The sequence below is a fragment of the Lemur catta genome, chromosome 7 (genome assembly GCF_020740605.2).
Source record: "Lemur catta isolate mLemCat1 chromosome 7, mLemCat1.pri, whole genome shotgun sequence".
NCBI classification, from domain to species: Eukaryota; Metazoa; Chordata; class Mammalia; order Primates; family Lemuridae; genus Lemur; species Lemur catta.
This window is the reverse complement of record NC_059134.1, coordinates 106,022,537-106,036,965: the sequence shown is the minus strand read 5'-3', so window position 1 is coordinate 106,036,965 and position 14,429 is coordinate 106,022,537. Positions and strand designations below refer to the sequence as shown.

Below are 14,429 nucleotides of genomic sequence, written 5' to 3'. Positions count from 1 at the left end.
CCCGTCTGGACGCACCTCCTGGGGGCGCCGTGGCTGCTTCCGGTCTGGGTGATTATGAACAAAGCTGTTGTCAGCATGAGCGCAGGTGTCGGTGTGGACTTGAGTCTTCAGGTCTGGGCGAGACTCCCCGACCGCACGGCAAGGGACGAGGAGTTTCGTAAGAACTGTCCTCCCACCAGCGGCACAGACTTCCTGCTGCCCCAGGTCCTCACCAGCAACCAGTGTCGTCGGTGTTTTGGGTTTGGCCATTCTAACAGGCGTGTCTCGTCGTGGTGATGTGCATTCCCTAATGACACGTGACGTGGGGCACCTCTTCACGTACTTGTGCATTTCTGCGCTGTTGAAACGTCAGCTCAAACCACTTGCTATGTTTAAAATTTGGCTCTTTGTTTTCTTATTGTTGAGCTTTCAGAGTTCTTTGTGTACTCTGGATACAAATCCCTTCATTCTGACAAGGTCTGGTGTTGGCGTGTGCGTGTCCCACTGAACAAGTCTGTGCTGACCCAAGGTCATGTAGATGGTCTCCTCTGCCCACCCCCCACCACACTGCCACTCACACTGGCATCTCTAATCCAGCTAAAACCGGTTTCTATGTACGGTGTGAGGGCGGGATCAGCTCCCTCCACTCCATGGCCTGGCACCACCCTTCCCCTGGCTCAAGCCCCTGGCTGCCACCGTCAGCCTGTTGCATCGATTACTGAATGTCACATTCACTCCTGCCCAGCCCCCCTCACTGGAACAGCTCAGTCAGGGTCAAACTGCCAGACCCGGGGCTGGTGCCCACTCCCCTCCCCCCATCCAGCAGCAGAGGCTCTGACACAGCGGCCACCCCCGCCCCAAAGCACTTTCCTGGTCCTCCCCCCTTGGCCTCTGCTGTCTCCAGCGGCTCCAGTCTCCCCCTTGGGACCCCTGGCTTCTCTGGCCTCTTAAAGTCGCACGGCCCCAGGACTCAGTCCCCGGACATCTCACCCAGTCTTCTACGACGGCACTCTTGAGTGTGACGTCCACCCCGCCTGCACCCCCGACTCAGACAACTGCTGCCACCCAGCAAAATCACCCTCCCGTCCGTCATTGCAACTTGAAACATCCTGGTCTTCCTCCCCAAGGCCCTCGTCCCGCACCCCTTCTCATCCCAGCCAGCAACGCGCCCTCCTCCCGGCTGCTGGGTAGACCCCGGTATGTCAGTATGAACGGCTCTGTCACGCCGCCCTGGTCCAGGCCCTGCTGCCTTCCCCGGGACGATGGCTCCCCTCCCCACAGGCAGTTAAAGGCTGTCCCCTCACCTCTGTTCTGAGTGGGAGACACAGCAGGGGCCTCCCAGCGGGTGGACGCCTGGCTCCCTGGAAGGACGCTCCTCTGCCCTCTGCCCTCTGCCCCGGCCGCTCCCTCCTCCCCTCCCCCAGGCCCGAGTCCCCCAACAGGGCCTCTGCTGTTGTTCCAGGCCAGCCTGCTTGGGTCCCCACCTCCCTGGAGTCTGATCAGAGCAGGCCTCTCTGAAGCAGCACCCTCCTCCCTGTCACCCCTGTGCCCTGCACCAGTTCCTCCCTGAAACGTACCACCTCCCAAGGTCCGGTGTCAGGTGCCTGCTTTGTCACACACCTGGCCTCTCCGTCTGGAATGTAGACTCCACGTCGGCCGGAAGTTGTGCCGTTCCCTCGATTTCCCCAGCACGTGGAGCCGGGCCTGGCAGAGTCAGGTGCGTGATGATTCTGTGTGGGATCAATGCACAGATGCTCAGGGGCCCAAAGTGACCGACCCTGGAGGTGGGACCCTGGAAGGTACACTGGGGACGTCGGGGGAGTGGATTGCCCCTCACCTCACCCGCCCAGGCGGACCCTCCCGGTCTGGGCCTGGACCCTCCACTCGGCCCTTGCCCGCCCTCCTAGGGGTGTTGGCACACAGTGGGTGCTTAGTTCCCGCTCCCTTCTCTGCCCCTCCCCTCTCAGGCACTCCAGCATCTGCGATTCCCCGACTGTCCTGGGCCCTGCAGCTGCTCCCCAGAAAGGAGCTCAGGGGCCTCCCTGGCGGGCAGCTCAGTGGCCCATGACACCAGCGGCTGGGATTGAGCCTGGGCCAGGTCCCCACCGCCTGCCCCCACTCTGTGTGCACCAGGCAGAGCCCACATCCCTGTCACAGGCAGCCGCTCTGGCCTGGGATCCTGGGCCCCCTGAGAACCCCCTCAGCTCCAGATGGGCACCTCGGGGGGCTCTGCTGTGCTGGGGGCCAAAGGGCCCCTCCAAGTCAGTAACTCCACCAGAGTCAACTCATGGTGGGATCTGTGCCCAGGTCCTAAAGAGGGCCCTGTCCCCTGTGTCCTGCCAAGTGCAGGGCCTGGACATGCTCAGCAGTCCGCCGGCCGAAGGTGCCCGAAGACAGGCTTAGTGGGACAGGGGCTCCCGAGTCAGCTTGGCAGGTGCAGGAGTCCTGGGAGTCCAAGCTGGGCCAGGAGGCCAGGCCACGCCCTGCAGCTCCGGCCCCTAGAGGACAGTCAAGGCTGTCAGCCCCACCCTTGGCTCTCGGCCTGGGAGCACCGGGCCCAGACCAGGAGGGTCTTACCTGGGCAGGTAAGAGGTGAGGGGATTAGGAGCCACTCCCCTCAACCTCCACCCAGTATGCCTCCCAGGGTCCTGCCCTGCCTCTCGGGTTGGTCCCTGTGGGACCCCAACACCCAGTATTCATCCCACACGGAACTGTCAGCACCCACCACGTGCCAGGCTCTACCCCTGGTGTGGTGAAACCGAGGCACAACACAGGCAGAATGTCTCCACTCTGTGATAAAGGGAAGAGCAGACGGCCTCTGCAGGGAAGTGGGGCCTCTCTACCCTTGGGGCCCCCAGAGGGTCCCTTCTCAGTACTGCCTGTCATCTGCAGGGGACAGTCCAAGGCTCCTAGCCGGGCCTGCATCGGTCTCACATACGCCCTGCAGTGGACCGCCATGTTATGCCTCTGTTCCCGCTGGTCGTCTGCACCGCACACTCACTTCAGAGGCCTGTCACCATGTCAGGGCCCCCTTGGGAAGCACGCCTGGTGCCCACCCTTACAGGTGTGTCTCTCCGCAACTTGGGATGACACTTTGTCCAGCACTGGGCCCAGGGACCCTGATGCTGATGCAGGAGACACTGGTGGGGACCACCTTTCTCCTGAGTCCAGCCCACTCAGGGCCAGCCGACATCTGTGAGATCCCAGCTCGCTGAGAGGCAGGTGACAACAGCAGGCACTGGGCTCTGGGCCTGCCCTGAGGACAGCCCCGGGCCCCGGGCAGCTGGGGCAGAGTCCCAGGGCAGATGTCCTCTGCTTTGCTCGGGCGTCTGTACTCGTGTTTAGAACCGTATCAGATGACCCCAGTAACTATTTACGGAGAGGCGGGGAGTGGAGGTGACCGAGGCAGCGGCCACGCGCCTACGGCCACCAGGCCGACCAGGGTTGCAGGAGGTTCAGCCCCCGCCAGGGTCCTGTTTTATCTGGTTACAGCGGGCAGAACCCCCTGCCCCTCTCTAAGGCGGGGTGGGGGCCGGCCTCCGTCACCGGGCTCCCAGAGTCACCAGGCCACTGCTCAAACATCAGCTCCTCGGAGGTACCCCCTCCAGATCGCACTTTCTAGCACCTTCCCTGATATATTTCCTTCTTGACGTGGACCATCTCTGAAATGAGCTGTGCGAACACCCCTGCCTACCTAAGGCCTGCCCCGCCCTGGCCCTGAGCTCCACAGGGTCCAGGGAGTCCAGGGACAGCTCCTAAGTCAGGTCCCCACCCAGGCAGGAGCCAACACGTGAAGGGTGAGGTCCTGGGGGTGGCCTCCCGTGGCCTCCGCAGGGCTGAGGCTCAGGAGACATGGCTACTCCGTTCCCGCTCACCTTTGAGATGAGGGCCCCGAGGGAGCGACAGGAGTGGACAGGAGGTGTTAGAGACAGAGGCGGGCAGGTGGGGCCAGGGCGCAGGGGAGCCCGGAGCTTCGACCTCGGCCCTGGGAAGGTGCCCGCGCGCCTCAGCCTCAGCGACCACTGGGGGGCCCGGCGCACCCCGCTTCGGCCGGCGAGCGGGGACAGGAGCGGCGGCCGTGGGCTGGCTCATCTGGAGGCCCCGGGAGGGGGCCAGGGTCCCCGCCTCGCTCAGCCGCGCCCCCCACCCAGGCACGCCCGAGCTGCAGGGCGGGCGCGGGCTGGGGGACGCGCTTGGAGCGCCGTGCGCGGGCCCGGGCGGGAGCGCGCGTCTGCACGGGGGCCCGGTCGCCCCGCCCCGGTCCCGCCTCCCGCGCACGGCTGCCGCGCCCACGTGACCGGCCCGGGCGCAAACAAGCCGGTCAGCTGACCCGGCCCGACTGCGCAGTCATCCCGGCTATAAGCGCGCGACCTCCACGCTCGGGTCCGACCGCGCCGCCGCCGCCGCCATGCAGCCCCCCAGCCTGCTGCTGTTCGCGCTCGGCCTGCTGATCGCGTCCACCTCCGCGCTCGTCAGGTGAGGCCCCGCCGGGCGGTGCTCCGCGCCGAGGGACCTGCGCCCGCGGTGTCCCCTGCGCGCCCCGCCCGCGCTGTGCACCTGTGTCCTGCGCGGCTGCTGCAGCGCCCACCGCCCCCGGGCGTGGGAGCTCTGGGGGTGCGGGGTTCCCACGGGCCCTCGCCAGCACCTCGCCCCCATGCCACCGGGGGCCGGCCTCGAGGGGACAGGAGGAGGCGTGAGGACCCCAGCCTCCCCAGGTGCAGGGTGGGGAGGAGGTAGTGCTGATTCGGGACAGGTGTGCTACTGCGCAGAGTCCTACTAGGGAAGTCGCCAGACCTAGGCGTAGGCCCTGGAGCCTTCTTGAGCTGGACCCCACATTTTCCATCTGGAGACCCCTTTGCCAGCCGTGAACTGGGGTGTGGTTTATTAAAAGTTTGCTCCAGGAGCCCTAACACAGGCCGGGGGTGGGGAGGCCCTGGAGGCCCTAGGAGTCAGGCAAGTCCTAAGAGAGGTCATTCGGGGAGCAGGCACAGGGCAGCGTCCAGCTTGCCCATCCTACACCCTCCTCAGGCCTAGGACCTTCAGTCCTGTACCAGGTGAGCCACCCACAGTTGGCCTGGACCCCGGCTGGGCCAGGCCGTGCCAGCCAGGCAGAGGGCAGGGCTGAGGTCTGCTCCCTGGACCCCCGCCCCTGCCCTTGCAAGGCAGCCTACTCTCCCAGGAGGGAGGGGCACAGGGGGCCAACCCTGTGTGCACCTGCCCCCGCCCTTGCTCTGGGGCTCTGCTGTGGGCCTGCTGCCCTGGGCAGGTGAGGGAGGTCATAGGGCTTCGGGGGCTGGGGACAGGGTGGGACTGAGCCTCTCCACAGGCCCCGAGCAGTGGCCCCGGGGTGCTAGCCCCAGACAGAGCCATTGTTGGGGAGCAGCTACAGGCCTGAGCCTGCCCTGACCAGCCCCGCCCACCTGCCTCCCCTCTCAGGCAGCTGGCAGCGAGGAAGGGAGCCTGGGACTTCCTGGGGGCCGGGCATCTGACCAAACCCCTCACCTAGTCCCAGGTCCTATGGGACTGGTGGTACCTGCTTCTGGGACCCCTGGGGGGCATGTGCCTCCCCCAGGCCGGAACCTGGGGCTCTTCCAGCCCACCAGCTCTTAGACAAGAATCCCGTCTTCCTGGAGCACGCCCTTGGCTTGCCAGCCACAACCGGCTGTGACCTTGGACTTCCAAATCCCTAGGGCAGGACAGAGTTTCATCCAAGTGATTAAAAACTCGGATAAGCCCTCCTTGGAACAGGAGCAGGCTCAGCCCCAGAGCCCGGAGGAGGTGCCGGGACCCTCCCCTGCAGCACGGCTCTGTGTGTAACAGAAGTCAGGCCCCTGGCTGCAGTCTCAGCTCCCTCCGGCACAGGCCAGACCTCGAGGCCCCAGGCTGGGCGCAGTGCTGGGGGATGCCCCAAGTGGGGGTGCAGAGCAGCACGTTTGGAGGAAGCACAGACGCCTCTAGAGCCCGAGGTGCAGTCCTCAGCCTCATGGGGCCCATGCACAGAAGTGCAATGTGGGGCCAGGGCTCTGGGCCCCAACACAGTGGCAGGAAGGGCGACAGGTAGTCAAGGAAGGCTTCTTGGGGTGGCGTTGAAGGCCCGTCTGGTGGCCAGCAGGAGGCTGCTAGGAGGTCAGGCAGACAGAGCCACCAGTGCCAGCCTGGCCGTGGGACCACCTTGGTGCAAGGTCCAGGTGGAGGCAGATGGGGCCAGTGGCCAGGAGCCTTCGAGTGCTTTGGACAGAGGTGGCAGGTGCCACCAACACCCTGGGGATCCCCACTGGCCACCTTCCGGGAAAGAACAGCCATGTGCAGAGGGAGGACAGGAGACCAGCTTTCGGAGTCTTTGGAGCGGCCGAGGAGGGCAGTGGCACGCTGGCCCCAGCTTGGATGTGGGGGGCGGCGGGTGGGTGACCAAGGCCTGCCAGGACTTTGGCCTGGCAACCTGGGGTGGTGACAGGTTGCTGTTCACTGATTTGGGGGAGGCTGGGCCAGTGGGCTTCCCGTGTTTTGGGCCCTGCTGGGTTTGAGATGCTGGGGGCGTCGGGTGGACGTGCAGTGGACGTGGCTGTTGGGGGCGCCTGGTGGCTCACAGATGGGTGGCATCAGCTGGCACACAAGAGGGCTGCCCTTGCCCCACCCTGACATGCCCTGACCCCACGTTGACAGAATACCACTGCACAAGTTCAAGTCCATACGCCGGACCATGTCGGAGGTGGGGGGCCCCGTGGAAGATCTGATCGCCAAGGGCCCCGTCACGAAATACTCAATGGCCACTGGGACCAAGGGGCCCATCCCCGAGATGCTCAGGAACTACATGGACGTGAGTATGAGGGCCTGGTGGGGGGCCTTGCTGGAGGCCTTCAGGAAAGTTCCGCAGGAGCGTGTGTGCTGCTCCCGTGCGCTCACACAGCAGCCGGTGGTTTGGCGTGATTGGGCTGATCAGTGAGCTGGGGGGGCTTCCAGGCTCAGTGCCCCTGCTGCACCCCCGAGCAGGGTGCTGGTCTTCTCAGGGCCAGGGGTGCATGGGGGTGGCCTTGGCACCTTGGTGACATCTCCCCAGTGTCCTGAGCACTGACGGGCAGCTCGGAGCTCCCCTGGCCCAGAGTCAAACCCAGGCCCAGCTCCTGAGCCGGCCCCGAGGCTGCGGGGTGGGGGACCCTGGGGCTCTCTGGGCCTGCCTGCCTGGGTGTGGCCACTGCCCAGCAGCCTCTGTCGTGCCCATCCTGCTGGCAGGCCTGGGGTCACCCTGTGCCCAGTTCCTCACTGTCCTCTTGGGCGGCAGCCCCTGCTGTGCCCACTGCTCCTGGAGGGGAAACCAGCTCAGAGTAGAACATTCTGGAAGCCTCACAACAGGCTGGGCCTTGGTCAGGCTTGTCCCAGCCCTGTGAGGACAGGTTCTGGGCCAGGGCCTGGCACCTCCACAGCTGCCCAGGGCCCAGCTGGTGCCCCCGAACCCCAAAGTCGAGTCCCTCACTGCTGTCCAGCCTCGCCCTGGCCCACGGGTGGGGTGGGTGGCTGTGCCCTCTGCCCGCCTTGGCCCAAGCCCTGGTCAAGGCAGGAAGCTCTGGAGACTCACAGGCATGTGACTTTGCTCAGGGGTAGAGGGAACTATCCGCCTGGGGCACGACAGGCCAGTTCCAGATTCCCCCAACACAGAGGGAGATTTGCTGAGTCACCCCCACCCCCCACCAGCGGGGACACTTCTGCTGGGTCATGAGTTAGCAGCTGCTGCACCCTGGGGCCAAGTGGCCAGAGAGACACCAGGCAGAATCAGAGCCAGAAATCCTGTGGCCAGCAGTGGCCCTGGCTCCCACCCAGGGAAGGGGTACTCAGGCAGGCAGGGCCTGGATGACCCCGAGCTCCAGGACCTCCACACCTCTGCCCTCTGACAGGGCCAAGGGTGGCCTTCCTCCCGAGACTCAGAGGGGCACGTGACCCTCGTGCCTGCGGACCCCAGGCCCTGACGTGGCCCACGCTGGGGTGGAGTTCGCTCCCCTTCTTAGGCCTTGGAGCCCTCAATGGCAGAGGCTCTTCCAGGTAGGCCTGTGTCATCCCCAGTGCTTAGGCTAGGGCCATGCCTGTCCCCACGCTGGCTTCACCGCTGGCCTCCCCTTTCTTTGGGTCCTTCCCCAACATCCCCACACAGGCAGGGCTGGTGGCTTGACCAAGGGACCTGGAGGCCCCAGGTGCCCATGGGCTTGGGGACCCAGCGCTGGGGGCCTGGCCCCGGCCTCCCTGCGGGAGCCTGTTTCCTGGGGAGGGGTCAAACCCAGGCTTGGCAGGTGGGAGTAGGCCCCCGCTCCCTCCAGCTTGGGCCTTGGAGGCCTGGCTCCAGGGACAGCGGGGCCTCATCGGGCCCAGGGGAAGTGAGTACCCCCACCACAGCCCTGACTGCCACCCCCACCCGCCCAGGCCCAGTACTACGGCGAGATCGGCATCGGGACCCCTCCACAGTGCTTCACCGTCATCTTCGACACCGGCTCCTCCAACCTGTGGGTCCCCTCGGTCCACTGCAAGGTGTTGGACATCGCCTGCTGTGAGTCACACTCGCCGCCCACTGTCCAGCCCTGTCCCTTCAAGATGCCACTTGCCTCAGGGTGGCCGGTCACCATCAGGGCCTGAGGGTGGGTAACGGGTGGAGAGTGGCTGGCCCGAGTGGGGATCTGTCCACTTGACCTGCATGTCCACACGCCCTCCCTCCGGGGTCCTGGGTCTCCCCCGAGTGTGGCCCTCCTGGGATGTCACTGGGGCCCTACCAGGAAGGCAGGGGCAGGGCTGGGGCCTTCAGGCGGCCCTGCCTCGGGAACTGTCTTAGGCCGTGCGCCGCTCCCGCCTCTTGGCCCAGGAGACAGGCCGGCCCTCCCTCCACCCTGCCCCGGGATGCCTGCGTTCTGGCTCAGCCTGTTCATAGCGGCCCCAGCCTTGCTCTCACCGGGGCTGGGAACCATGGTGTCCAAGGATGGAGCAGGCGGTGGGCTGGACCACCCGCCAGGCAGAGAGCAAGGCTGGGTGTCACAGCCCCATGGTTCTGGGACCCCTGGCACGGTGGGCCTCGTGTCACAGCCAGACCCACCCTGGGAGGCAGCTTGGGAAGGGGGCTCTGAGGGGGCCGCCCAGGGCCGGAGGTGCGAGGCCACTTGGAGGGACTGCGGCTGACCACCCCGCTTGGCAGGGGTGCACCACAAGTACGACAGCAGCAAGTCTAGCAGCTACGTGAAGAACGGCACCTCCTTCGACATCCACTACGGCTCAGGCAGCCTCTCCGGGTACCTGAGCCAAGACACGGTGTCGGTGAGTCCCTCCCGGGGATTACGCACGAGTGTGGGTGGCTGGCGGCAGTCCCTGGGCGAGGAGGCGGGGCCTGGGGTACAGGCCGGGGATGGCCAGGAGCCCCTTGAGTCAGGCCCACGTGCCAGAGGGGGGACCTCAGCGCCCAGCAGGCACGTGGCTCCGTGGGCAGCCCTGGTGAGTGAGCCTCTCTTCTCAGGCTCCGGGTGCGAGCTGGCGGGGGATTAAGGATTAAGCTTCACTTTGGACGGGGTGGGTTTGAGGTGCCAGCAGGTGTTCAGGGACAGGCAAGGGGGTGGGTGGGGTCCCTGCAGCCAGCCAAGGGGTTTGGAGGCTCGGGAGGGGTGCGGGGCTGTGCCGGGAGCCCGCTGTCCAGGCAGCTGGCGGGAGGCACCTGCAGAGAAGCCCAAGGGGCCCGAGCAGGGTGGCTGTTTCCTGGCCTGAGGGGGGAGAGAGCCGCCCCGACCCCCAGTATGCCTCGAGTGTGTTCCCATCACACAGCTGCCTGCTGCTGGGGGCTCCAGGCCACAGGGGGCCCAGGGTTCTAGAGCCGATGCAGACCCCAGCCCTAGGGCGGGAGGGCCAGGGGTCCGGGAGAGGCCCCTTCCGCCAGCCAGGCCTGTTCTAACAGTCTCTGCTGGGGGGTCCAGAGGGGTGGGGTGGGCTCCGAGGACTCTGCCGCAGCACCTCATGCCCATGGTGCCAGAATGAGGACAGCGAGGGGCCACCCCACGGGGCCACCTGTCTCCCTTTGCGTCCTGCCGAGTGACGTGCAGGGCTCCTTGGGGTCTCGCTGTCTGCTCTGCTGTGTTCAGCCTGCACAGGATGTTGTCCAACAGCTCAGCCGTTGCTTCCCACATCCTGCCCTGCCACCCATCTCTGCGCAGCCCAGGGCCCGGGGAGGGCGGCCTGGCTGGAACAGGGCTGCTGGGGTGGGGTCTGAAGTTCCGTCTCCCAGGATCCAGGCCCTCGTCCCCACACCCGAGGGCAGGAGTGAGCCCTGCCTGGCAGAGGGAGGGGAGGGGGCAGGCAGGAGGTGGGAGCAGAGCAAGGAGCGTGCCCTCTGCCCTCTGTGTTCCCACCAGGTCCCAACAGCTCCTGCGCAGGCTGCCCCCACCCCCAGCCCCCATCTGCGTCCCCAGCCCCGTTCATAGCCCTCCCTCCTGTGCCCTCTGCACCCCATCCTGGCAGATGAGGGGTATTGATGGGGCTGGATTTGCAGCCGTAGCCACCCACGCCCAGGGCTGATGTCGGGCTCGGTGGGCGCGTGTGGCCCGCTGACCCCTGCCCCGGCCCGCAGGTGCCCTGCTCTTCAGCCATGAAGGCCTCCGTCGGTGTCAAAGTGGAGAAGCAGGTCTTCGGGGAGGCCACCAAGCAGCCCGGCATCACCTTCATCGCGGCCAAGTTCGACGGCATCCTGGGCCTGGCCTTCCCCCGCATCTCCGTCGACAACGTGCTGCCCGTCTTCGACAACCTGATGAAGCAGAAGCTGGTGGACAAGAACGTCTTCTCCTTCTACCTGAACAGGTGGGATGGGAGGGGCAGGTTCCTTTCTCCCTCCTCGTCCCCCCGGCGATCGGGGCCCAGCTTTGCTGGAATGCGGGGCTGTGGTGCTCAAGAGGCTGCCCCCCCTGCCCCCGCCCCGTGTCTGCCCTCCGGGCGTGTGGCCACAGCTCCTGACCTCTGACCTTGGGCCATCCCGGGAGGCGGGGGTGGCCACCTTTCTGCAGATGGCAGAGAGGCCGTGTCTTGCCTGGGGCTCCCAGTGGGGAGGGGCTCAGGATGTGCCGTGGGCACCAGGACCTCGGTGGCTGCGGCCTCTGTCCGCTGGGAGGAGGGGTCAGAGGCTCACGTGGTCCTGGCCTGGGGGCTGGGCCCTGAGCTCCGATACGGGGCAGGAACACTGGAGGGGGCGTGCACAGTCCCTTGGGCCTCCCTGGCAGGTGCCGGCTGCCTTCTAATGGATGCAGGGCCCTTCCTGTGGGGGAGGTGGGCCCCCCGCCCTGCCAGCAGTCGCTACGCCAGCATGGGTGACCACGGTCAGGCGACCTCAGCTTCCTCCTCTCAGGCCGGCCTTGCGGGAGCGTCAGACGCAAGGGGTGCCGGGTGCCGCCGGGCTCCCAGCCATCTGCCCTTGGCCGTGGGGTGTGCGCAGGGCGTCAGCAGGCGGCCTCCTGCCCTGAGCCGAGCCTGGTCACCTGGTCAGCCGAGCTGACACGCCTCACACGCCCACCAGCACGTGGGGTCTCCAGGCCTCAGCCCTGACCCCGGGGCCCTTCGGGCAGAATTCCAGCCCTGCCCCGGCCCTGCCCCTGTCCTCTGTCCTCTGCTGGGGCAGTGGATTCTCCTGGGCAGCGCCGCTCGCTAGGGGCCGGCCGAGTCACCCCCCTGGAGCCCTTGGTGAGGTGAAGAGCGTGCAGGAGGGGGACCCGGGAGGTTGGCCGGGTCCGAGGCGGTGATGCGACTGCCGGGGAGGGGGTCTCGGGCAGGGGTGAAGGGCGGAGCGTCTGTGCCTGGGGCTGCCAAGGGGCTGGCAGGTGCCGCGAGGAGGCCCCCCTGGGTGGTGGGGGGGGACATGGGTGGGGGATGGGCCAGCAGGACACTGGCAGGCTCAGCTGGAGACGTCCTGGCAAGACAGCAGAACCCCCACCAGGGCGACCTCCCTGTCGGGACCGGTGGGTTCGCTGCCTGTTCAAGCTCATACTTGAGCATCACTTAAAAAAAAACCTCAACAGAAAAGATAACATCCCTGTTCCCGCCCAGAGCGGTGGCTGTCGTCTGTGGCAGTCTGGCTTAGGGAGGGACAGGCTGAGATCTGAAGGAAGAGCCAGTGAGGCTCAGGAGGGCGTGAGCGCAGGGAGTTTCTGGGAACAGCAAGTGCAAAGGCCGTGGGGCAGGAGCTAGCTGCCTCAGCTTCTCAGGGTCACGCTGTCACCTCCTCCTAGAGGCCTTCTTTGGTCTTTCTCCCAGACAGACAGGGTCCCCCTGCTTAAGTATCTGGTCCTCTGTCTCCCTTCTGCCCTGCAGCCTTGCTCCTGGCCATCCGGCCAGCAGAGCAGGAGAACCTGAGGGTTGAGCAAGATGTATTCTGCCTGGGATGGGTTGGGCCAGTGCAGATCTGCCCACGCGGGTGTGGGGTCAGAGGCCCCTCCCTCCTCTCCCTTCTGGGTCTTTCTGTCCTGGCAGGTCCAGGAAGGCCCCTCCTCCAGGAAGTTCTCCCTGGTAACCCCACCAGCCCCTTACATCTGCCCTCCTGGGCCTAGTCCTCGGTGGTCTCCTGGCCCTCTCACTCTGGGGGACAGGGAGGCAGCTGACTCCTTCCCTTTCCTCCCAGGGACCCAACCGCGCAGCCCGGAGGTGAGCTGATGCTGGGCGGCATAGACTCCAAGTACTACACGGGCTCCCTGTCCTACCTGAACGTCACCCGCAAGGCCTACTGGCAGATCCATCTGGATCAGTGAGTAGCGGGCAGTCGCCCCTCGGTCCTGCTGGTGGGTGTGGCACATGGGGACATGGTGGGGGACGTGGTGGGAGTCGTGCTGGACCCTGTGCCCCACCGGACCCCATGCCTTCTGCCACCACCTGTGGGTGTCCCGCTCACTCTCTGCCACCCCAAGTCTCCGCTCCCCCACCCCTTGCCCAGAGCACTCTCGGTCACCCCGAGGGAGGAGGAGGAGGAAGTGTCTGCCGCTGCCACGCCCGGCTCACATCCTGCAGAAGATGCGGGCCGGGCAGGGGCTCTGAGGACTGCGCCCGGCAGGGCCCTCCCCCAGCCTAGGTGGGGGACTCACGCCCTCCCTGCCCCCCAGGGTCGAGGTGGCCAGCGGGCTGACCCTGTGCAAGGAGGGCTGCGAGGCCATCGTGGACACGGGCACCTCCCTTGTGGTGGGCCCCGTGGACGAGGTGCGTGCGCTGCAGAAGGCCATCGGGGCCGTGCCGCTGATCCAGGGCGAGGTGAGCGCCGGGGCTGGCCGGCAGGTGGGCGGGGGCCCGAGGGTGGTGCCCCCAAGGGTGGTGCCCCCACACGCCGCTCTCGCCCGCAGTACATGATCCCCTGTGAGAAGGTGTCCAGCCTGCCCTCGGTCACCCTGAAGCTGGGAGGCAAAGACTACGTGCTGTCCTCGGAGGACTACACACTCAAGGTGAGCGGGCGCGGTAGGGCTGTGGCCTGGACGCCCCGGGGAGAGGGCGGCCCGGGTGGTGACGGGCCAGTGGTGACCCCCATGGCTGCCCAGGTGTCCCAGGCCGGGAAGACCATCTGCCTGAGCGGCTTCATGGGCATGGACATCCCCCCGCCCAGCGGGCCACTCTGGATTCTGGGCGACGTCTTCATCGGCCGCTACTACTCAGTGTTCGACCGCGACAACAACAGGGTGGGCTTCGCAGAGGCCGCCAAGCTGTAGCTCCCCGGCCCGCCCCCGCCGCCGGCAGAGAAAGGAGAGTAGCCGCTAGCAGGAGGCTGCAGGGGGAGGCCGGCGTCCCCAGCCCTCCCCGCCCCTCCCCTCTCACACACACTCGCACACTCACCCGCCCCGCCGGCTCTCTGGGGGCCCCGCCGGCTGGGCTTGCCGTTTTGCCCGGGGTTGCCCCGCCCCGGGTTCAGAAAGGCTGCCTGTCTGATGGAGGGCGGGCACCGGCCCAGCACACGTGTCACTCGGTAGGCAGCGTGTTCGTGTGCCCCATAGCCCCTCCGCCCGGGAGTCCCTCCCCAAGCTGGCCAGCTCCCGCCGGCCCCAGGCCGTCCTCACAAAGTCCTCACGGATCCTTCTTCGGAAACCGGCCCTGTCCAAGGACCCCCCCCAGCCACCGGCCACCCACAGCTGGGCTCTGCCGACCCCCGTCCGTGTGTACTGGGCCCACTGAGGGAGGGCTGAGGCCGAGGGTGAGCAGGCGGGGACTGGAAGGAGGAATCAGCTGCGTGGGCACTCGTGGACCCGGTGGGGAGCCCGACGGGCTGACTTCTGCTGCCTTTTCAGGTGGCTGAAGGACAGAGTTGACGTGACAATACAGCCGTGCAGCCTCTCCGTGTCTGCGTGCTTTGTGCTTGGCGGGAGGGTGGTTCTTTTTATTGAGACGGGGGTCTCGCTCTTGCTGAGGCTGGTGTCGAACTCCTGACCTGACCGCAGGCAATCCTCCTGCCTCGGCCTCCCGGAGTGCTAGGATTA

General features: G+C 66.5%; 1 protein-coding gene and 1 long non-coding RNA gene across 7 annotated transcripts in view; one reads left to right on the top strand and one right to left on the bottom strand.

Moving 5' to 3' along the window:
• Window positions 1–4,165, bottom strand: part of LOC123642906 — a 28,001-nt gene extending 23,836 nt beyond the window's left edge. Inside the window, exons 1-2 of one of the 6 annotated variants that reach the window (XR_006736555.1) lie at window positions 3,855–4,165; window positions 1,557–1,709 (exon numbers count right to left, since the gene is read on the bottom strand). This is a non-coding gene — a long non-coding RNA (uncharacterized LOC123642906). The remainder of the gene's footprint in view (window positions 1–1,556; window positions 1,710–3,854) is intronic. The other 5 variants (XR_006736558.1, XR_006736557.1, XR_006736554.1 and 2 more) reach the window with 5 other exon arrangements.
• A 135-nt stretch (window positions 4,166–4,300) lies between these two features.
• CTSD (cathepsin D) lies at window positions 4,301–14,286 on the top strand. Its single transcript, XM_045558432.1, has 9 exons — window positions 4,301–4,455; window positions 6,643–6,796; window positions 8,389–8,512; window positions 9,149–9,267; window positions 10,565–10,791; window positions 12,599–12,721; window positions 13,074–13,218; window positions 13,308–13,406; window positions 13,500–14,286. The coding sequence occupies exons 1-9, from the start codon at window positions 4,388–4,390 to the stop codon at window positions 13,665–13,667; spliced, it is 1,227 nt and encodes a 408-aa protein (XP_045414388.1). The 5' UTR covers window positions 4,301–4,387; the 3' UTR covers window positions 13,668–14,286.
• The last annotated feature ends 143 nt before the right edge of the window (window positions 14,287–14,429 follow it).